Source organism: Merops nubicus, unplaced genomic scaffold, assembly GCF_000691845.1.
Source record: "Merops nubicus isolate BGI_N331 unplaced genomic scaffold, ASM69184v1 scaffold38011, whole genome shotgun sequence".
Classification (NCBI taxonomy): domain Eukaryota; kingdom Metazoa; phylum Chordata; class Aves; order Coraciiformes; family Meropidae; genus Merops; species Merops nubicus.
This window is the reverse complement of record NW_008591105.1, coordinates 10700-35684: the sequence shown is the minus strand read 5'-3', so window position 1 is coordinate 35684 and position 24985 is coordinate 10700. Positions and strand designations below refer to the sequence as shown.

The 24985-nt window shown below is 39.6% G+C and overlaps 1 protein-coding gene across 1 annotated transcript in view; it reads right to left on the bottom strand.

Annotated features, from left to right (window-relative positions):
- The window catches only part of LOC103782376 (catenin delta-2-like), a gene marked incomplete at its 3' end in the record, with an annotated part of 32997 nt that extends 20504 nt beyond the window's left edge, over window positions 1–12493 (bottom strand). Inside the window, exons 1-3 of the mRNA XM_008950144.1 lie at window positions 12430–12493; window positions 8138–8348; window positions 4667–4751 (exon numbers count right to left, since the gene is read on the bottom strand). Coding sequence (XP_008948392.1) covers window positions 4667–4751; window positions 8138–8348; window positions 12430–12493 — 360 coding nt within the window. The remainder of the gene's footprint in view (window positions 1–4666; window positions 4752–8137; window positions 8349–12429) is intronic.
- Between the last annotated feature and the right edge of the window lie 12492 nt (window positions 12494–24985).

Below are 24985 nucleotides of genomic sequence, written 5' to 3'. Positions count from 1 at the left end.
ATTATTTTGGAACAGACTCACAAAACCAGGTAGATTAATGGTTATTTATGGGAATACAAATCTTATTTGTGGAGAACAAACAAGTCTAAAAATGACATGACATTAAAGTCATTCTTTGGGAGACTATTTCACCTACTGATGAAAAATTGCAATGATCACCTCTTTTTTACTTGCTAAGCTTTAGCGGTATTTAGCAATTAATCACACTAGATAGTCTAAACACTGTGTACATGGGACTGAACCTGAATCTTGTTTTTCTCTTGGTGGGAATTTTTTTTCAGATTACAATTCTGTTTCAGCTATTGCTCAGCAAACTGAGCAGTATTTCCTGTGAACTTTTTAATGATGAAAGACCTGATAGTTAACTCCTGGGATGGCTAGTAATTCCTTCATTTCCAGACTAAATTCACTGCTCCCTCTTGGCCTGTCAAGATTTTTCTTCTGTAAGTTTAGGACTGGAAACATTTACGCATTTCACAACTTTTCCTTGTTTGACTGTGTTAGGATAGTGCCAAACTACCCATTCATGCCAAATAAACAATTCAACTCGGGGATTGAAATTCTCTTTTTTCCCCAAAGCACAAGCCTAAAAGGACAGTAAACACTGTGACCTCACTCCAAGACCACAATGATGACTGTTCACTTTCCGTGCCTTCTCCATGCCCGCCCAACCTAACAAGTCTATTTGTCCCACTAAAGCCACAACACAGCTATGAACTGGAAATCCTGGTACACTGTGTAGAACCTGTCAGTGGAAGGTACAGGGCATGACACAGCTCTGCAAACACAGTGCAGAAGCTATTGCGGACTTACAGAGCTTTCCATGTGAAAACTGAGACAACAAAGTCAATGCCTCCTCCTCCTTGAGGCTGCAGCTCAGGCTGTGGGAAGTTAGAAATCTATCCATCATTCTCCTGAGCCAGAGAAGCCACAATGTCCACCTGAACATGTTTTTCAGAGGATAAAAACCTATTTGAGAAGAGAGGCAAACAGTCCAAAGCGTGCAACCACTCTTGTATTAGTTATTAATAAATGGGCACAATGTTCCTGCTCCAGAAAACTGAATGAAAGCGACACACAAGTCTTCCATTCTTCTAAGATCTTGGAAATCCCAGGACACACTGGATCCTGCCTCTTAGTAAGCCTGTCTCTGCAGTAAAGTTCAGCTGTCTGCAAAAGTTCCAGTGCCTGGGTTCTGGGGCCTTAGAGAAAAGACCTATGAAATCAATAGGGCCTTCTCATAGCTTTCACTGGGAGCAGGATCAGCCCACTGCAGAGAAGTTCCTGGGTACCAGAACTCTGAGCTCTGGACTGTTGAAGCTGTGTTGCTTGCAGGGTGTGTTCTGCACATCTGCTCTGCTGCTCTGTTCCAACACAGCACATGGGCTACCCTGAAACTCTTTTTCCAGAAACACTTGTATCTCTAGCTTAACTTGTCTTACTAGATATAATTTTTATATGCCTCCCATCCCACTGACTTGTGGAATAATTCTGCATTTTATGGGATAAAAATGGATTGGACCTTAAAATTCTGTTTTGTCAAAATATACTGTACACTACAACCTTGAGAGAGGCTATATTGCTTGATTTGGTCAACGAAGCTAACTGAATCATTGCAGTTGCTGCTGCAGTTTTTGGCTTTGAATGGCCCAGAGAAACAGGCAATCTCTGTCACACTGAGCAGCACAATGAAATCTCTACACACTACTGTTCTACTAGAATAACACAGCTGAAGCTGAAACTCAGAAATCTATTAGATTTGGCCTACTTTTTATGCAACAGCTGATTTTGACAGCATCCCTAGAGGCTGCCTTATTTAAATTTCACTACACAAGTGTATTGATGTCATAGCCTAGGTTAAAGCCACAAAACTTGCTCACCCATGACAGGATGGGAGCTTGCAGGAAGCATTGCATATACCCTGCTTAGGGCAGCTGGGCTCCTGGTAGCAGGTGGGGGACTAGTTTCTGACTCCTGCAGTTCTTTCCACTTCACAGCCAAGAGTTTGTTGAGGAGTGCTGCAAGTGGGAAATTGGTGCCTATGTGCTACTTGGCTTTTGGTCCTTCACTGGTTGTGGCAATTCATTAATTAGGTGATCACACTAATCCCCAACTCTGGATGGACTTTCTGTCAGTGCAGTTCATACTCTGCCAGCTATGGGATGATTCCTGTAATGTTGAGTAAAGTTAGAAATGTGAAAGAGGTTTTCATGGCTTTGCTAATGCAGGCAATAATTTGGACTAAATATACTGACTACTATTGTATCAGCAGTAAACATCTTTCCCCATTAATACAAAATATAATACTTGTATTCTTTTTACCTCTCCTTACTTACTGTGCTGTAAACATATAGCTTTAAAATATACCACAGTTCAAACTGTTTGGTTATACTGTTTCTCAAAAAGTAAGTGCTGCTGCTTTTTCTTAACTGCGATGTGATGCTTTTAATTTCCTTGTATTACAATACAAAATTGTGTCGCTGTATAGGCCACCAATTCTTTGAAAGTAATTGTATAGATACTTCATGCCACAGGAAAAAAAAAAAAAAAAAATATTGCTGATAGTTATGTAATAACCTGTACTTCAAAAAAGGCTGTGCAAGATACTGCAAAGTGCTGATCATATTATACCATCGACTGTAGGTTCACTGGTTTTACTAACATATGTATTTTAATGGACAAAATACAGGTTGCACTGATTAAGTGTCTTTATATTACTTAACTAGTTGACCATTAGAGTAATGCAAGCTTTTCTCATTTTCCTGTCAGAAAAAACATTTTCCCTAGGGTGGTGAAACTCAGTCAGCCAGCATAATAGTCAACCTACTATAGGCAAATTTAAAACATTTTTGTAAAGATTATTGTATGTCTTTTAACAAACAGGAGTATTCTAAATTAGCTATTTGAACATTTTGATGAAAAGAAACCATATTTATACAAGGCTTGGCATCATATGTATACAAATATGTAGCAGACACTGATCTTAACTTTAAGATTTTGTGAAGCCTGTAGGAATTAGCCAATACAGAGATTAATAAAATGCTTCCTAAGAATAGACAATCTGTCTGCTACGAATGTCCTGGAAGCTACCACAAAGTCTAGTCTGCCCTGTTTTCCACACCAGAAGTATGTGTCTGTGGCTGCAGAAAACGTTCTTCCAAGCACGTAAGGTGCTTAGTCCCTAAGCATGCTTAGTATGTAAGCACATTTTCCCAGGCATTCCCACTGGCAGCCAGCAGAACGTCCTTTAGGTAGCTGTACACTCTGAAGCCAAACAGCATATAGATTACCTCACGCACGGAGCAATCCCAGAAACTGCTTTTCCATCACAGCATATATATACAGATAGAAGGTTGGAAATGAGCCAGACATTGTAAGAACATCTACGAGATTATGGTGCAATAAAGTTCAGCCTCTATAGTGCAGCCACCCACATGCACAGAAGTCAGGCTATGCACACTTCCAGTGTGTTACTGCCATGTGTCAAGAAAAGCCTACTCTAGCTCATGTTTGTTCCCACCTCTTAATGGGACAGTTGAGTACCAGCTCATTACTTGGAATGTCTTCACATATGGTATCCCTAGGGCTGCCAAGGATGACTGAAAATACTGGAAGTGAACAATGGGAGAGACTCGATAATCATCTTCCTTGCTCCTCAGGCTTGACACAAGCAGGGCTGAGGCATGCAAAAGAACAGCATTTCAAACAGAAGGTCAGCTTCTGCCAGTTTGAGATCTGGTGCATACACTTCATGTAGCTAAGTTCTTGTGCAAAATACATACAACAGACTGTGCCACTCTGAACCTTCCCTACTTCACCATTTTTATGCCTCAGTCTTAATTAGGACCTGAACTTCTGTGCCACATGAAGTCTTAGCTCTCTTTGATGAGATTACAAATACCAAGATCAGGTAAGCTGTGAAATTCTATGTAGCACAAAGATCTTTGAATACTAAATCTGCAGGATGATACTCACATGGAATATGATTCGGTATGGAAAGATTCAGCAAAAATTACTTTAAATGCTATCATTTACTAAGTAGACACGTTTTAAAAGCTGTACAGAATGTTGTTTCACAGGATCGTGTTACCATGTTGCAATTCATTTTTAAGAGGTTAGCAGGCCTGTGGGAATGGCTACAGACTCCACAGACTGTCTGAAAACCAAGCATATGATGTTACTGCCTGGCAGCTGACTGGAAGTGAAACTTTCAAGTTTCAGCCCAGCTCCACATGTAGCCAGTCCCTAAGTATCACTCGTTCAGATACTCTTGTTCAAAATCTCATGAGGAAATTTGGGAGCTGAAGGGCTGGAAATCTGGAATCTCCTCAGGACAGGCTGGGAAGATGTAAGAAGGAAAGGTACAGTAGGAGAGCTTGCATAGGTTTGTTCTATGAACAGAGGACTTCACTCTCTCCGGCTCTCAGATCCTGCACTTTTTGTATGGATTCTCAAGTTCACATCCCCTTTTCACCACCACATGTATTTTCAGAAGGTCCTTCTATGTTAAGAAATGAGGGGAAACCTCATAGCTGTAAGTATCTGAGATTTTATAAATTCTAGGTGAATTTCCAGTCACATAAATGTTTTGGTCTAAAGGCTCTCAGCCCCCAAATTTGGGTAACTGTATGAAAGATGATAAATCTAGAAAAAAGCCATGCCTTACCTTTTTGTAGAGACTTCTCAGGTCTCTGTACTGCCACATACTATTGAGGACCTGAGATGCTGCTTTCACCACTTTTGGCGAATGCCTGTTACACACACATATTACAGAAGGGAGAGAGAGAGAAAGATAGAGTGAGAAAGAGACTGTTAAGTACAAGATTATGTTCAACTTGATTTTCAAATGCATTGCTTTTGACTTAAACCCACAATATAAAGTGCATTTCCTATTTATCATAAGACCTTTGGCTGGCATCTTGGAGACCATTGTGTTTTTAAGCCAGGGCAACACATTTTTTTCTACAGTACTAATTATTCAGTGAGGAGCAAAATGTGTGTTCCTCAGCACACTGAGAACAACGATTCATGCTGAAGCCATACCAAGAGGAATGGGAGAGGTAGCAATTGGCAAAACTGTTGAGGATCCAACTGGTGTTATGTACATTTAAGATGTCCTGGCTACAACTTTTGGCATAAAAGACAAAACGTAAAAGCCAGAGTTTCTTTCTCTATATGCTGTCAAACTTCAACTCTTGACAGCATGCTCAAAACATTAAGCATCCGTTTTATCCGTTTTATCCGTTTTATTTATTTATGCCAAAATAAACACTCTAGATGGGTGATGAGCACTGCTTTTGAAGTGCAGAGCCAAGATGCAGAAATACAACTGATTATAAAAAGTCACGAAAAATGTCATCAGGAATCAAAGTTAGGACTTGCATCTTGCTCACACCATTACCCTTTACACATGGCAATACAATGTCACATTGAAAACCATATATAACTTCACATTGACTTTCTCTTCAGAAAGATTTTGAAAGTAGCAATAAACTATTACTACAATCAATTGGATTCAAACATTCCTCTAGGGATAGGAAACTTTAAAAAAAAAAAATTAAAGAGCATTCAGCTCAGTGAAGAAGGATCACATAGGAAAGGACTGGGAAGAAAGCCCAGCCCACTGAGGAAGCATACACTGTGCTGTACCTATAATACACATGAAGCAGCAGAGCAATAAGAAACCTTGCAAAGGCCAAAGTCTGGAGCGAGGATTGATGGAGTTCAGGGCAGTGACTGAGGTGATTAATATTTTACTCAGAAAAGGCACATGGATTGCAAAACCAAAGAGAAGCCAGAAAATCAGCAGCACATGCTTCTGGTTTGGGCAGGAAGTCTTCTCAGGGGTTGGGCTCTGGTGCATCCTGCCACCTCTAAGGACCACTGGTAGGGTGACACTCAAGCTGGTAAAGCAATGTTTATGTCACAACTGATTTAATTAACTTAGACAGCATTTTCCTAGTAATTTATTTGGTGGTTTTTTCCCCTGTTTCTTCCATGTCTCACTCAGAGCACAGCAACAGGGGGGTAACTGGTGAATAAAAAGGAGTTTGATAAACCCTTTCAAGCATAATTGGTTTTATTATACTCCCAGCTGTACTGGTTAGGGGGATGGCTGGTAGCATGGACAAACCAGGGAAATAACTGTGCCAACCAAACTGTGAGTACTGAGCAGAAACAAGAACAACATGAAGCCAATATTGGCCGATAGGACCTTATGAACACCAGTTCTCTTGTGCTGTCATAAAGGGCAAGCAGTCAAGCCCTGGGGGTATTCCACAGGCTAGTGGGGCCAGCCCTACATTCCTGGCACTGATGCATAACAGGATACATGGCTAGGCTAGTATCCTGCACTTGTAGAAGCAGATGCTTCATACTCAAGAAGATAAATTCATACTCAAGTGTTTTAATGCATTATCGAGAGTATGGCAGAATTTCCTACAAACAGCAATTCTGTAAACAATGGATTACCTACAAGAAATAAAACCGAAGCAATAGTGCACAATACTAACATTTCTGAGAGCTGAAAAAATTGGATCTTTCACTTAAGATGGGTATTTGAGCACTGTGAGTTGACAGGTTTTCTTGTTCTAGAACTGTGTAACTTGTATCAGTGATAACACAGGACTACAACTGAAAGTACTTGAGAGGAGGGATATGTGATTTGTGAGAGTATTTTGATATTACTCAACATTACCTGGGCTAAATACTTTCATTCAACATAAATATGTCTCTCACAGTTATAAGCGATACTTAGCCAGGGAATTATACCCTTGGATGCTCCTAAAACTGCCCATGATACTTTGAAAACTCTAGACTCAACAGGGAGTAATAACCTCTGACAGACAGTGAACAGGTAGACAAATGCATTATTCTGAGGAAAGATATGTTCAACTTAAATGGATATGAACCTGCTTACAGTATCAGTACCTTTGATCTAGAAAATATAAATAATTAAAATAGATTTAATAATCATAAAACCACAAATGAAAATAAACTGGCAGAGCATGGGAAGCTCCCACAACTTTGGGAATCACATGAATTACATGAATCGCATACTTTGTTACACTAATACTTTTTACCCCTTATAATGAGAATTGTAACCCCTAACGTGAGAATATTTCAATAATGAATTTGGTATGGAAAGAAAAGGGTGACAACAGAGGAAAAGAAATGTGATTAGATTATATTGTCAATGCTCCAATCACATAGGTGAGCATAAGTTCTCATACCAAATGTAGGGTGCATAAATCTTTCCTTCAGGTTGTGGCCTGGCTCTGGGGGCTCTTTTAGAGCTCTGATGCTGCAGTAGGCTGTGTGATGACAGCTTCAAGTAGGTGGACTGATGGGTTTTGTACACTACAGTGAAGGCTTTTTGTTTTCAAACTGCCATAGTCCCATTGCACTATACTTCTGCAGGTTGACAAATATGAGAACCAGGCTATCTGTTTTAGGCAAAAGAAGGATAAAGAGTGAACTCTTTGTGAAGAGTGTGTACATAGGAAAACAGACAAGATGAAACCATAGCTGCTCTGAAAATCTCACAGTCGTATGTAAGATCTTTGCATGTTTTGTTGTCTCACAAAGTAGCCTATAGGTATCCTAATGCTCTCTCAGAAGCAAAGTTTTAGGAAAATCCACAGATTTGCTTTTCTGCTATGCCTCACCTTGCCAGCAAGCCGGTGACAAGGAAAAGGGTGCTGTGAAGTGGGACAGTGACTTTACATTCTTCACTCCTAGAAGAAGAGGAGCAGTAACAGAACTGCAGTGGGGTCCCTTCCTTTCACAGAGTCCCTCCACCTGCATGTCACCCCTTCTTCAGGGTGTAATCCAACAACTCTGGTCCCTAATGTTTTTCTGGAAGTGCTTAGAGGTAGCAGTTATTGTAGATAACTACTCTTCCTTAAACTGCACATGTAGTGCACTCCATGCGTTGTTGATGGTACGTCAAAAATAAATCACAGCAGACCTTTGCTATTGGTATCGTCTGCTTCTTGTCACCTTTCACACTGGGCATATGATTTCTGATGAAACTAAAGAATTCAACTTACAATTGCACAGAGGAGGCAAACACATTCAGGACTAGTAATAACTACCAGAGATGTTAAAAAGGTGCAAGGTGATTTGCAAAACATACTTGTCTCCTTTACTCTTAGATATGCCAACCAGTTTCTCAATGCCGCCTGCGTCTCGTAAGGCCTTGGCATTCTCCATATTTTTAGTGATGACTTCATGCAGAGTGCAGCAAATGGCAGTGACGGTGTCATCAGACATGGCCTTGCTTGCTGAGTTGTTGCTGCTGTTAGCGCCTGGCAGTCGGTGGACCAGATCCCTCATGGCATACTTGCCTTTGTTGAAAGAAAATGAAGGGAGAATTCAGAAGATACAGCAATAAAGGGTGATGGAGAAGTAGCACAGGGAAAACACGCAAAACCCGTTAGCATCACTTGCATCATCGCGTGTAACCTAATTCACTACTGATACCAGTTTGGAGTAAGCCACATTTATACGATTGCATGTTCAAGCATTTCACACATTAAGGACACTAAATATTTCCATACTACATCACTTGGAGACCTCAGATAGGGCTACGTCATGTCCTTGGGAGAATGAGATGATGATAGCCAAGGCCAAGTACATGTATAAAGATAACTGGATACTACAACTTACAGAACTTGGAAAGTCCTCTTCTCCCACCACCCAACTCATAACTTGTTACTATAAATAAAATGTGCATCAGTTGTTAAAAACACTACAGAGAATGCAAAGCCAACAACATTGCTATTGTGAAAAAATCTTTTCTGAAGGACTGGTTTCATTGTACAAGGTTAAATCTATACTACGCACAGTAATTTAACTAGGTTTATTAGTGTTTCTTAGATTTTATTGCTCAGGGATGGCACCATCTTTCCACACATCCTTAGTTGTATGCATCATACTGATTAGAAAGGGAGCCTTTCTGACCTCTACTCCTGTCTGATATTTAATAAGTTATAGAATTCTAACCTCCAGAACTTTAAATCTCCTAAAATGAAAGGCTCAATGAATTTTTTAAGTAGTCACATTGAACTGAAGACATGAAAAAGAAATTTTGTTGATTACAGTTAAGACTCAACTGTCTTAAAGGTCTTTTCCAACCTAAATGATTCTATGATTATTAGAACTTGTTTAAATGAACAAAGATTTTTTTTTTTTTTCAGTTTTGCACCTGAAAGTCATGTAGCGCTTTTGAGGATAACATACGAGCAGCTTCTGAGAATTCATATACATATAGTTTAAATGTAAATGAAATATATATAAATGTAGGCAGGGTGAGCACTGGCAGATATGTGAGAAGCCTCACAGTAGTTCTAGAAGGCTACTATTAAAGTAAAATGGCTGCTCAGTCCTTCAATGTGATGAAGACAAGATCAGAAAGGGAGTGTTTTTGATGAAGTTGTTGCTGAGGTCTGAATCACCTTCAGTGCAACTATGCTAGGAATCTGCACACAGCAATCACCACGACTGTATCATGCAGGATGAAAATGACAGGAAAATTGGGAAAAAGAAATAGAATTAGTAATCTAACATACATGACATTTTATGAATTAAATAACCACTTATGATTATTGTATATGATGATAATTTAATAATATTTTATAATAAAAAAATCTTAGCCATTTCTGTTAGTGCTTATTAAAAACCTTATTTCTGAATTAATAAATTCAGTTGTGTATGTCCATATTTGAAAGCAGAGGTAAGAGGAAAAATCACATCTTTTAACTATCAAATGTTAAACTGGTTTTATTTCTCACAATTTTGCCTGCTGTGGTAGAAACACAGTCTGTCATTTGGAACAGAAAATTCATCACACAGATAAAACCTAAAATGTCTGCACCGAAATGTTAAACTTAAAGGATATCAAACAGATTTTGTGGTAATGTGAGATATTAGAACCTATTGACTCTATATCGTGTAAAAACATTCCTGATTATAAAAGTCATAACATTACTAACAAAATGTGCACTGCAGGGTTTGAATCTTACCAATGTGCTGCAATACAAATACGAATCTTGTCCTTAAACTTTTCTACTACTTTGTGCTTAATATTTAATTGGTCATTTGCATTACTAGCTTTTCAGCAGCATTATCAGATATAGTACAGATGTTAACACCACTTTCTCTTCAGGAAATGGTTGGTTTGAGCAAGCTGAAAATCTTTTTTTCTCCTACACATATATGATGCACTGTTTAAAACCATCCTGAAACGGTATTTACACCTGTGTGTTTGCACCATGTCACATGAACACAGTAATAGTTGATTATCTCTTACGGTGATTACTTCAGTTTGTAGCAGATAATAAAGCAAGCTTGTGTATCAAAAAAATAAAACCAGCCATCATTTCCTGTACCTTTTACTACTCTAATGCAGTGTCTGCCACTAGTCAGGAGTAAGTACAAGTAGATAGATCAGTGAGACTTTCTGCTTTACTCTATACATACATCCAGAACAGACCGAGGTTCCCTTTTTCCTTTTGTGTCTCTGAAAGTGCAACAGAGCATCTCACCATTTCAGTCCTCTGATGGTCCCAGGTGACACTGATCATTCCATTAGCAGCCAAAGACTGTGTCCCTTAGAGCACTGGGTATAAAGAAATCCAGAGGACTGCCCCAGGCAGATTTTTTCCCTGTAACTGGGCTAGTATTCCAGGCAATAGTATTCATATAAGCACACATGCCTAGATACACAAGATGCTTCTTACAAGAAATAAAGGCTTTGGAGCTATCAGGAAAAGCTCAGTATGAAAACTAAAATAAACACAATCAAGAACTGCCACCTGCAACGTGGCTGCTCACATGCGCAGGTAAAGCAGCTGATGGCACAGACAGGCAGCATGGCTCCAAATGTCCTTCCACAGGTTTGCCAGAAAAAGGTGGCACACCAGCTGGGAGAAGTGGGGAGTGGCTATAGAGCTGGTCTAAGCCACTCTTCACATGGGCTTAAAATCTATTAACAAGTCTGACTGTTAACATTTTCTGTGGTTTCAGTACTTTGAACAGTTCACTAGCTATTTGAAAATACATTTGGGGTGAGAAACCCCCCTGCCTAAACCATAACAAATGTATCCTTAACTTAAATGAATCCAAAACGTGTGCACTTCCATTGAAAAAAGATAAATTTGCTTTAATGTAGTTATGAGAGTTCGTGACAGAGTTGAAAGTTAAGGACTATTCTTTATACCACAGAAAACATTACACCATATCTTGCTTGCATTCTAAATGTTTTCTAAAACTATATGTACAATTAGTTAATAAATTACTATACTACATTCACAGAAAAAAAAATCAGTTATCAGTTAACTTCTTGTATCTCAGGAATGTTCCTGCTGCTTTACAATAGACATGAAGAGACTTGTGTTTTCTAGTGTTAGCTACAGAAGAAACCCTGCTCTAGTTTAGAGTACTGTAAATGCTGAGTAATGTCAATGAAAGCACAGCGACTAATACATCAACCCAACACAGCTGACAACACGTGATCCTTGACTTCTGCACACAATACATACAAAATAGTGTGTGTTACAATCTGCGGTGTTTGCATTTAGAATTATTTTTAATTTTTACTGAAATGTATAATGGAAACTAGTTTTGCAATGTCAGCAAAGTTTTATCTAGTACTACTAGTAGGAAGGCTAGGGAATTCAGCATGCAGCTCAAGAAGCCTCCCTGAGCTGGAGAAGTAAGAACTGATAAGGGTCTTGGAAAGAGAGGAGGACGTGTGAGAATATTAAAAATAAACAGCATTGTTAATTTTCATTAAGATTCATACAGAACTGCTTCGATCTACAAATAGATTTTTTTTATTTGAGCAAAATTACACATTGTAAGACTCAAAACTGATTTGATGCTTTTAAAGAGGGTTTACATAATATGATTGAACATAGCCACCAATGTGACAAGGAAAAAAAAATCATATTTATTTGTTCAGTTTCACTCATAAAGGAAGGAAGACAGCAGACAGTCATAACTTTGGGGCAGCGCCACAGAAAGGGGTTGTCCTGTCGTTGTTTGTGGCAGCATGTTTCTGACACCATACATTTAAAATTTACTTTTCTAAGAGGAGACTTCCATCACTTTTCTACCGAGAGAAGGATTTGTTTGTTAACATACACTTAAGTCTTTAACTGTAAGATGATAACATTTGCTTACTAAACATTTCAACAATGCGGATTTAACGTGTTTTCCTTTGCATGATGAAGTCTCATTAACACTTTAGCACATGCCTCCACTACTTATTCAGAAAACTCTTTCCTTCATGAGATCAAACTTAGAGCTGTCCTATGAAAGATTCTGCCTTCAGAGCAAAACAGCAGAGTAAACTATTCTTCCAGTAGATTTAACAGGAGCAAAATCATCATAGATATGGTACCACTTCTGGAAATATTTCCCTACCGTTGCCTTGAGACAAATTCACTGCTGATGTAACTCTGTAGACTTCATTGCCATTTTCACTCATCTCTGAAAAACTACTTTGGCACATTTATTAAATAGTTGTGAGATGGTTCCTAGCTCGAGAGAACAAGACTAGGAAAATTAACCTATCAAAACCACAAGAAACCTCAAACAGACTCAAACTAAGAGCCCTGTCCTAGAGGTAGAGCTTGCTCTAATAGAAGTAATACATCACAATTTTTTCCCCCCTCAAAGGTGCCCATTATTTCACATCGTGTAGCCAGATAATATAAAAATAGCAAAGCACCACCGTATTTTGTTGTGATGCTACAGATCTATTCCAGAACTACTGATGTCTGTATGTCACAATATATATGAACTTTATTCTCTTTGTTCTAACACGTGCTCCACTTAAATTTCCAGACATATATGGTTTCGTGCATTTTCATCATCCTTGTGTTTTTAATATCATTCAACTCCAGTGTTCCACAGTCTTTATGGAAAGAATATTACTGGGAAACTTTTATTATTACTTTCAATCATTTAATAAATGTGCGAAAACTGTCTACTTAATTCGGATGGAACAAATTTTGATCACGAGTCAGTGTATTCAACTGACAGTCTAATAAATTAGACTGTATTCATCACATGATACAGTGACAGAAATGCCACCACTGTATTTGAGAAATAGTTAATTTGTGCATCATGCTTTTTCTCTTCAGATAGTGCTGTTTTAAGGTGGAACTGATAATCACCATTGGCTTTAGTGCAACACCTGGAACCCTGTCCCTTCTCGGAACACTGGAAATCTTCTAGGACATACTGAGGTGCAAAAGTAGATGTAAGAGCCCACAAAAACAAACAAACAAACAAACATTATTATTAGTATAATATGTAGGAGATTCTGGATTTGGGCTGTCTAAAGAGTACAAGGTACTTTGTAGGCATTAGAGCAGCAGTGAATCCCGTGTGATTTAAGAGGGTTAAAGGTTTGTCAGTTTGCATAGGGATATTTTTTTCTGCCACTGAAGTGCTTGAAGGGGAAAAACTACCCTCAATTTTAAAGGCAAAATCTGTTAAGAGGTAAGAAATGCTGTCAGACTGAGTCTTAGAGCTAAACATGTGCACTTTTTTGTGGGATGAAGGAGCAAGCAAACCTAGGAAGATGAAGCAGGGTAATGCCAGAGCTGTTGGCCAGCAGTGAAGGCAGCAGATGGAAGGAGACCAAGTTGTATTTTTGAGAGGAAGGCAGGCTGCGGTACTGAGGTTGAGAGATGCTTGTCCCCATGAGCAGATGATCACTCCTCAGACTTTGGGGAGCACCAGGAAAGGTGTAGGCGAGACAAGAAAAGGAAGACAACTACCTGACGTGGCAATGAGATTTATAAAGGAGGACCCCTAATCCAGGAGACAGATCAGCACAAACCAAAATAAGGGTCATTAGCCACCACAAAGTTTAATGCCCTCTTTTTTAGCATTGAATGACATGACTACCCCTCTAGACAGGCCTTCCACTGCAACGACTGAGCCAGTGACTTTGCTGTCCACCCTGCTCCATAATATATAGTCTCTGGCATTGCTGACTGCAGCACATGTTGTCTGTGAAGGAACTGCAAGTCACAATGGTTTGTATACAGAAACTCTCTCTTCCCTTTGTCTCATGACTTAAGCTGTTGACAGAGCAGATTTATGAAACAAAGGCAGTGGCTGCTGTCAAACCCGGATTGTCTGACCAGTGCTAGCTCATGTCTGTGATGTTGTTCATCGTGACAGATCAGTTTCTTATTACTAAAATCATTGTGCAAAAAGTTACAGTGGAAGCGGAAGATGGAATAAAACCCCGGGCAGTAGGACTGAAAAGCATGCACCCAAAACACATGGGCCTCACCACTTCTATCAAGTGTCAGAGGACAGAGGATTTTGTATCAGTTTGACATTTAGGTGTAAAAGGAAAGAAAACCATTTTTAGGTATGTAGGGGGCAATTCATGTATCTAAACAGAGGGGACTAATGAGGCTTCAAATTCACAGATACCTCAGGTATCCAAGGGGAGTTAGTAGATTTATGGAAGATACACAGCTTTCTAGAAAAGCAGATGGAGACAAGGTAGGATACCCTGTGGTCTTTAATGTTTAATTCTCATCTTTAGGCACCTGAATCTCATTCTCAGTGTTTGGCCAGAAATGGTTTTTAGGTACCCAAGTCCTTTTACCTCTTATTTTAGGGATGTGTGTTATCATTTGTAATCTCTGGCACTTCAGAGTAAATGCATATGAAGACATTTTACCAGATAATCTTAAATGGACTACAGTACTGCAATTATCCCTACATTAAAAAAAAATAAATTATCATCTCAGCTCAAGCATTTGTGAGGGAATGAGTGATGAGTTAACTCAGAGTGATTTAAGTAAGTACCTCAAAACTCATGGGCTGGAGCTACTGCTTCAGCTGCTTCACATTAAGCCTAGCCTGCTAATTAAGTTGGGATAATGAGTGCTTTGAGCTACAGAACGATGTCAGATTTCACCTCCTTGCAGATTTATTTGAACTTAAATTTTAAGGCTTTGTGGAGATAAATTATTTTTTGCAGAAAAGAGAAAGAATATGAACCATTACACACCCGTGCCCTCCTGTGCCCCTAAGCACCCAGGTGCACTTTGCTCATGGCTGCTGAGACAGAACAAAAGATCAGGTGGAGGTCTCAGATTCCCTCTTCCCCTCAGAAAAATGACAAACACTTGTCACTTTTCCACCATCTCTGATGACAGGCAGCAAGATTTTAAGATACAGGATCAGTATTTGGTACAGACCGCGACAAAGAGGAACGGTATCTTTCCTGATGCATTGTATGTGATGTGCCATTCATTGGTTTTCTTTTTTAAAAACCTTTTTTATCAAGAATAAATTCAGCCCTAGGTAGTGTAGCATATAAAGCCCTACAGGGAGCAGGAATAGTCATCTTTTACAGTTTCATGGAAGAAACCCTCAAACTTTCATTCAGTGATGAAAGTACGTGAATCACCAATATCTGTGTTGGCAATGTCAATGGAGATTTGCTTGTAAGAGAATCAAGCATCTACAAGGGTAACCAATATAGAAGCTTTTATCTTTTTAAAAAAGATAAAGATGCTGGTTCTATATTTTGCAACAGAAAGATATGGCATGAGGAGAACTAGGAATGACAAAGGTAAGGAAGAACAGTATGCACAGAAGCTAGTAGCGTTGGACAAAGACAAAAGAGAAGCATTTTGTTTTTTTCACCCTGAACGTGCCATGGGAAATCACAACTGGGTGCTATGCAATCACCGCTTCTCGGCAAATTGCTTTCCCAGATCCATGATCCTTCAAAGATTTTCTTTTCTGTAGCAGCATTTTAACCCAGCCACCTTCCTCCTTTAGCTTCTCTGCTTCCAGTAAAATAACTTTTCAATTTCAGCTATTTCCTGCCTTCCTATGGCTGATCATTTTTCTTGCTTTCAACCCACTTTCTCAGGGCTGCTCCCTTTCCCCTCTATTACACGAATGAAAGTTTTTTTCTTCTTTGAGCTGTGCCCTTTATGTCCTAACTGCTAAACTTTCATATTCCTTAAGCATCTCTTGCATATCTGATACTTAAGCATGTCTCTCTGCACCAGCCCTGTCTGCCAAGCTTTGCCATTCTCTCCTCATATCAGCTTAAACACCACCAGCTGGATGCTCAGCTAGATCCTGGTTTGTCACATCCCTTCATGCCCATGACCCTCATCCCAAGCTCCTCCTGTTTCTGGACTAAAGGATTCTGAACTAAATTTTAGCTAGTGTACAAGCACAGAATTTAGACTCAAAAATACCAGTGTGTTTAAAAGCTATTGCTCTTGGACTACTCCTGATGTCTCTCTTGTGTATCTCCATTCCATAGACAATCATCTACTTAATCTGTTGCTACTCCAAATACGAATTCTACTCCTCTCTCAATGGAATACCTTCATATTCTGTATTTCTCTCACACAGCGAGACTGCAGATATTCAGGCTTTGTATTAGCACTTGTTTTAAAACCTAGAGATTAAAGAACTTCCAGGGCTCTTTAGCTGGCCCAAACTGCTAATTCATACAGCATATCTGTCCCAACACGTGCTTTAAAGGCTAGATCCACGTCTACACTTTGCATGCAGAAGCACTTCAGCTGGCTCCATCAGAGCCAATGCTGAAGCTACAGCAGCGTATTGAGGCCCTGCTGTACATCTCTGCCTCTTTCATCTTTGCCGCTGTCTTTTTGGCAATTGTCACGGGATGCATGCTGCCATAGAAAAGTGGATTTCGGGAGAAACTGGCACTCTTTTGGGGGAGTAGATGTTCACAGCAGAACAGCCAGAAAACTAGTCCAGAAATGGAATTATGGGTATCATGGCCAAATGGAGTTTCTCCTTCATAACACCATGTCTCACCCAGCAGAGTGGATGGCTTCCATTTTGAACACTAAACCATATTATCAGCTGAGCAATTGCTATGCCTTCTTTCTCATGCTAGAGAGGCAAACCAACCACCAAACAGGCAGCCCAACCCAAGGTGCATATAGCCTAGTTTTGGAAGATCAGTTTGGGAAGAGGTATAACTGTTAATTTGTTGACTCTCACACCTGCACGGGGACTATAAAACATGTCAGTTTGAGTCCACTTTGACCTGGTTAACTATCTGTTGACCTGATATGCCAAACAACTACTGAGTCCACAGAAGGAGAAAAATCTCCAAGAAGTTTCTATTAATCACCTTCAGCAGCAAAGGAAGGAGCATTTTTTAAGGTAAACTGTCATAAACCCACAGATATTGCTGCTTGTCTTTTGTTTCCCCTCCCCTAGCCAGAAAAAAGGATTTGAGTGGTGGCACTGTCTGTCTCCCTTGCAGTCTTAGCTTTGGTAGGCTGACTGGGAGCAACAAAGACAGGCCTAGGATTTACTGTTCTTAGATCCAAGGAATTTGATCTTGCATGCTTTGTTTTTATATTTAAACTAGATGAAGCCCATGTGGGCAATCAATCAAACAATTTCCTTTTTAATTAATTTTCTTTACATTTTCTGCTAAGTATATAAACTGGGAAAGGCATTAAAAGGAGTTGTTAGTCTACCTATTGTCTCAGGTAGTGCAAATATATCTAATTAATTAGCTCCTTTACACACTAACAGATTTATTGCTCATTTAGACTGCACTGTCATCTTTCCTTTCATCTTTCCACTAGCCCAAGGTAAAAAAGATTCTGCAAAGGGAAGCGATTCCTCAGTTTAATTGCCGCAGGCTAAGTTTTCTGATTGCTGGAGCTGGTTTTAGTCCCTTGCTATCCTCTTCCTTGCTCCCTGCAGAGAACAGAGCTTTTGGAAAGCTGACTTTTAAAAAAAACATGGTAGTTTAATTAATGTTATGATTAATCAGTGTTTCTAAAATGCTTTGAAGGGGAAAAATGCTATGTGAATGTTGAGTGGAATTTTAGTTATATCTGTATTATTTTCTGAGATAGGATAATTTTCTGTTAATAGTGTGATTCAAGAGACTTTAAATTAGGCCATAATTAAGAAATAAGAATGTAATTTATTTTTGGAAAAGTAAGTTTAGGCTTCAAGATCTATGCCCTAATCCAACACCCGTTGAAATTAATGAGCCTGTCTACCAATGTCAAAAGATATTAAACTGCATTCATAAAGGCAGAACTTTTCTACTTTGGTTTTTATTTTGTGTCCAAAACAGAACAAGTTTCTGACAGAAGACTAATGTATCCAGAGTGAATTGCACCTAGACATTACCCTCCTTTAACTGTCCATGAAGCAACTGCTATTTATTTGCTAATATTTTTCTTTTTCACTTGTGCTATAATATTGCCTGAAACTCATGAACAAATTTCCCCCCACTGTATGGTCAGAAAGACTATTTTTGCATGCTTCCATACATAGTTATGACAACATCATCGTGAAACAAAAAAATTCTTCTCTCTAGAGATGTACATTAAAATAAAACCAGAAAGGATCTTCGTGATATATTCTGTTATTAAAGTTTCTATAAAATGCATAGCTGTGTCTTAGCTCAATAAAAAGAAAACTTGGTAAAGCAATAGTATCAAATACCAAAAACAATCCAACTCATACCACAATATTCATATACTCCTTAGTTACTGCAACATTCAAATGTGTCTTAAGTCATCACCAGGAAAACTCTGCATGCAGCAGTTAAGATAATGAATCTGTGCATGATGGCAAAACAATACAGATCAGTACTTCACATTGCTTTATCATAGGCCATACAATAAAATGTAACAAAATCCCAGTTAGTCTCTATGGCTCAGTGAAACCATACTGTAACTTCAAGGTGTCAGTGTCTGGGAAAAGGACAGAAGGGAAAACAAGAGCAGGTAGAAGAACAACAACAAAAAAAGTACTAACTGTTTAAAAAATGTTTTTAAAATTTTCAAGGAATTTTTCCATCAAAGGATATGACAAAGCTACAGGTACACTTATTAGAAATGAGGTCTGCCACACTGGGCATACAGCAAGTGGACAGGTCTTTTGCTGACCGCTTGCCCCATTATGAAAGATAAAGCCATTAGCAGGAGGCATACAGGCCAGATTTACCGCTCCATTCCAAAGAATACAGAAAAGGTACAACACAAAGCACAACAGCAGTAACCAAACCAAGATATTCACTCATGCTGCTTAATGTAACAAAGGGAGGAGTGAGCCTAGCCAGAAACTAAGTTTTCAGTCCAATTCCAACCATACTATAATAATTGCCAGAGGAAGGCATCATTACATACATAACCCTCTTTCCATCTGGATCCTGTCCTGCTGTCATTGGGGACCCTGCTTGTAGCAGAAAGTCAGGGAGCCCTTCCAGTAACTAGAATCCCTCCACAGTACATCTACTGTGTAGATAAGCTTCCCCCAGAACTCCACTGCAAGCAGAGTCGTCTCTTATGTGATTAACTTGAGGGCAGGACAAGATGTTAATGTCAAAGGCAGAGGCACCTGGTGGTGATCTCTTAATCAGTTCCCATCCAAGGCTGGCCAGGCCCTGGGTGAAAAACAATCAGGAGGGTCTTTCTTGCCTGGCTGTGGACATCATCCATATGCCAACCCTCATTGAGGGCTGGGGATTTAAACCCCAGCACTTCAACAGGTACTCAGCTTTATTAGGTACTTTTGAGAGGTCAGTTCATTTTGCAGATAACACTCATGTTCTGACTCAGTTTAACTCCTGTTCTTGACAGAGTGCTTTGTGTTCTTAGCAACACAGTCATTGGAAAAGAGCAAATTATATTGTAGTTTTATATTTAATTCACCTAAAGCTAATAAATAAAAAAAATCAGCTTTGTGTACTCATGGTAAGGGCAAAAAGCATCTGATAACTTTCCTTAACTAATCAGCTTTTGTTTCAACTACAGCATGATTAGTTCTTGCATTTCTCCTTAAAAAAAAATCTCAGTTCTTCCTAGTTGCACAGCTCATTATCAGTTGAGCTTAAGGAAACTGTGGCAAATTAATCCTAGTCCCAGCTCCTCTATCAGAGTATGGATCTACTAGAGCACAGTTCTGTTTGTGCTTCCTCAGGAGATGGGAGTTGAAGGGCTCACAACGTGACTTGTTTTTTGGATGGATTATGCCACTGTTGTTCCTTTCAAGGTAACAGCTCCAGGTGGCATCTTCAGACTAGTAGCTGATCAAGTCTTTTCTCTAGTGGCCCTCAAAGAATCCTTGCTTCCAGATATCCATTTGACCTCACTCAGTGCCATTAAATAATTACTTTTATAGCCTGAGTGACAGTTGCTCACCTATATCTGAGTAACACACAAAGGGAGGATTCTTAGGACTGTGCACTCACTGGATTTCCTTCTCTTACCTCCACGGCAATGCAGCTGCCCACATGGCAGTCAGAGTCTCCACACACAGTAAGACTTGATATGCTAGACTTGATTGTGGACATCAAGTTGGACAGAGGAGATTTGCTTAAGGAGAAGCCCATAAACTCTTATATCCTTCCAGTTCTTCTTGCTCAGACCTCTGCAATGTGGGCTGATCTCTGCTACTCCTGAAGAGATGAGAATTAAGAAAATCCTCCAAAAGTCTTCTCCTCTCACCAGAACTGAGGAGAATAAGAGTCTGCCAGAGAGCAGCTGGCTCCTTGGCTCCATGTGCCTTATTCTAAATGATCAGAGTGCTCTGAAAGACTAGAGTGGAGCTAGAGTGAAAATTTCATATGTACTCAGCAGCCTTGCTATTTCCCTGTGACATGTCAGAATATAAACAACACCCTGCATTGCAGGGGAAGGATGGGAGACCAGGTTTGAAGCACTAGAAAAGATCTGACTTGATAAAAGAAAGAACAAAAAAGCAAAGCTGAAAAATAAACTCTCTTAGTCAAACAGATCAGGTGAGAGGTCAGATACAATGCTGACCTCCTAACCACAGGAGATTCAGAGGACAATATTCCTGAAGGTAAACTATTTCTTGATAGACTGTTCCACTGCAAATGCTAAACAACATTTGCAGAATATAATGTTCCCTTTGTGAGAGCAATGGTTGTTGTCACTGTCACCTTGAAAAATTTGCACACAAATATATGACTTTGCATATACTCATGCTAATAGTAGGCATTTTCCTCTAATTTAAATTAGCACTCTGATTATTTGCTAGAATAATCCTGAGTTATGAAATTCAAATAATGTATAAAACGTATCAGTTTAAGAGCACCCTGAGTAGCATACAATCTAAGGGATCCTGTAACTTTTTTCCCGAGAGGAGAAAGTAATGAGGCAATTTACTTTCCTCATGTTGCACATTAGATGTGCAAACAGCAGGTGAACTCTGAAAACCACCACGGCACATTCTTGTGGTACATGGCGCTGAATTACTGCTTTATGCTGAAAAAGCTGTAAGCTTGGTCTAGGAGCTTTTTTATCTTTCCTAGTGTTGCAGAGGTCTTCTTGGGATTTTGAGAAGAAAAGGAGATTTGGAGCCAGTAATTTGAATAAAATGCAAAGACAGCCATAAACTAACAAGCCCATTCACTGATTAATTAAAAGCCTAAGTTCCCTGTGTTAGAAAGAGTAGCCCTCCTGCGCTCCTGCTCCCGAAGGACTAAGTGTATAAAACTGAGGTGCAACCATGCAGGAATGGGATACCCAGCATAGTCATGCTTGATCATGGACCTTAATATTTCTGGTAGCAAAAATGAAACAAACATAGATGCAAATAATAAAACAATTGAAGGTGTCAGGATCCCCTAGAGAACATCTAGCCAATCCATGTGCTCGAAGTAGGGTCAGAGAGGTGTTTTCTTGTATTCAGATAGAACTTCCTGTATATCAGTTTGTGCCCATGACCCCTTGTCTTGACAGTGGGCATCACCAAGAAGAGTCTGGCTTTTTCCTCTTTACATGCTTCCATCATGCATACACCCAGTATTCCAGATGTGGCCTCACCAGTGCTGAGTAGAGGGAAATGATCACCTCCCTCAACTTCCTGGCAACATTCCTAACACAGCCCAGGAGGCTGTTGGCACATTTTGATGCTGAGGCACGTTGCTGACTCATGGGGTTTTTTTTTAGCTTTTTCTTGGCAATTAAAGCAGTGGGAATGTAGTCAGCACAGTGAATGTGAGACCATACTTTTTAAGCTTTTTTCCTAACTCTGGCCACTAACCCTAACCACTCGTAACCCAATCTCTAGCCCTTGCTCCAGCACCCTCCTCGAATCCCTAAACCAAGCCCTATGGCACAGCCAAACATTTAAAACCCTAACCTTTTATCTTATCCCCACCCTAAACCGTTGCCCCTGGTTACTAGCCTTAAATAGCTTTCCCTATCCTAATGTAGCCCTTGCTGCTGCTCCTGGCTCCGTCTCCAACCTACACCCTAAGTGCTCACCACAAATGCTTTGCAGCACCCCAACCCTCACTAACTCCAAAAATCCCAAAAGGTGAGCTCAACCCTCTCACCCTAACCCTGTGGAGATGATCAAAACCCCAGCCCAGACCCCTCCTCTTGGCCCTGCACATTCGCCCCCACTCCTGACCCTGTGCCTGGGAGGTGGAAGGTGGGCAGAAGCCCAGGGGGAGGGCAGGGACATTGAGGCAGAGATGGGCTGTCACTTGTGGGGACAGCTGTGTTCGCAGAAGCTGATTGGTCAGGGCAGTGGGGAGGCACTTGTGAGGCTGGAGTGCCTTTGATGGCACACTAGGGGCAGGGCAGAGGAGAGACAGGGCAGATGGCAGGGGCTTGGGACCTGCGGGCCTTGAGCTCCACCACTTGAATAGGCAGGAGCTGGAGGCTGGCACCCGAGGACATGAATGGTGTGAGGCAGAGGGACCAATGAGGAAGGGTGATTTTGTGTGGCTCTAAGGGGGATTCAGATGATGGGACATAGATTGTGAGACCACACTTGTTAAGCCTTTATACTAACTCTGAGCACTAACCCTAAGCCTGACTCCTAAACTCCTACCTCTACTCCCACCCTCTGTCCCAGACCCAAACTCTAATCCTGACCTAAGTATCACAAACATAAAGTCCGAGCCCATAACAAAAACAATAACGAATTATCTGGTAAAAGAAGAAGATAAATTGCCACAAGAAATAATTGTCAAAAAAGAAACCACATTTTTTTGGCATGATCTTGCTCTCAAAGCTGAGCAGGAGCAGCGAGGTAAGGCTTCATTTATCACTGTCTCAAGCAAACATTAGTTTACACTGTGTGAGAAAATGAAAGATTTTGCTCCCATTAGCCACGGTGTTTCTGTACCACAAGCTGGTTCCCAGCTTATTTGACTTAGAAGAAACACCCAATTAAAATTCCTGCCTATGAATCAAATCCAGCGTAAAGCAGATGGAGGAGAGTGATGGATCTGATGCAATGCATTAGCAAATGGCACTGGTCTTCTTCCCTTTGACAATTATGTTAAATATTCTGTTCAAATGGCATCACTAAACTCAATGGAACTTAAATATCATAGCCTTACCCTTCAAAAAAAATTCCACTGAGATAAATAAAAGTTTTGTGAAAAAAATTGAGGGAAGGAGAGAGAGTATTGGCATATCAGCTTTTGAATGAGATGCAGCTAACAGCAATATCATGCAGCCACACATTCCTTTAAACGTGAACTCCTTATCTAATATAATCAGCAATAAAAATATTTGCAGCTGTGTTGCATAAAATCTGTAACAGACAAACCATAGTTAAAAGATTCTTTAACAATCACTAATATAAAGCACACTCTGACCAATTATGTGATATTCTATTGGATATTTCTTATTTCCAGATTTACTGACATGCATATTCTTATCTTTGAAAATGTCTGAAATATATCCTCAGTACATAATTACTTCAAATATTAAAAGTAAACATCCCAGAGAATATCTTGGAACGTGGCCCACTTCTGAGCCATGAAATCCTCTTCTGAAAACAAATGAAAGTAGGTAAATCTGTCATTTATGTTCAAGTTCTCTTTGTCCTGGAATTATTTTTGCTTTCACAGACTGAGTCAGATAATGCTTTCCTTGTAATTCATAGGAGTATTTGAGTTTAGATACACGTGAAAAAATGTTTGTATTCGTACCAAGTAAATTTCATAATTAAATCTAGAATCAGATAACTGAGATTGGAAAGGAGGAAATCTGCATTTTGTTGAGTCCAGCTTCCCTGCTCAAAGCAAATGCAAAACCAGTACAATGCAAAATCATCACAAGACACAACTGCATATCAGTAGAAGAATGTTAAAAAAATACACATATTATATCTGATATAGTTGACATAATGTACTGAATGGAACATGCAGTCACTTTGCTGCCCTCCTGTAAAAAGGCTACTCTTCATAATAAATAAATATTTAGATATGGTGAATATGTCTCTTCATGCCTGCACACTCCTTTTGTCTCTTCACGTACAATTTTTAAACAGAATTTTGCCTAAATAAAGACTGCAACAGACTGCATTCTTTCTGATATGAATATATTCTGGGATATGAAGGCAGCAAGAGCATGCAAGTGGAAAGCTCAGCTAATACAGAGCAGAAAATATGTACTTATTGATATTGGAAATGAAGATGGTTTCTATGTATTGGTACACACACGTACTACTACACACTTGCAGATGCCTTTAAAACCCAAATCATTCTGCAACACAAACCACTAATACAATAAGATTTTAAATGAATCACTGTTTTAACTATCTCAAAAACATAAGCTTATTTTTTGTAATGGCACTTGAAACTTGAGGCTACTTTTCAAACGTTTTGTAATTTGGGAGAAAACTGGGCATAAGAGTATGTCCCGGGAAGCAATGCCCTGCTAGAGCAGCTGCAGTTTACTCTCATAATGTTAGCCTTTATCTCTGCAGACATGCAGCCTGCAAGAATGAAGAACAACACAGAAAGGACTTAGAAATGAAGAATGGGCTATTCAAAATCATGCCAGCAGTATCATGAGGTCCACTATAAGGTTTCATGAGGATTTTTTTGGGTAACCTGTTGGTACTTTGCACCTACTAAGATGCAAATGCAGAAGTAAAATATTGTATATTTGTGCATTTTGTGGTTAAAAGAAAA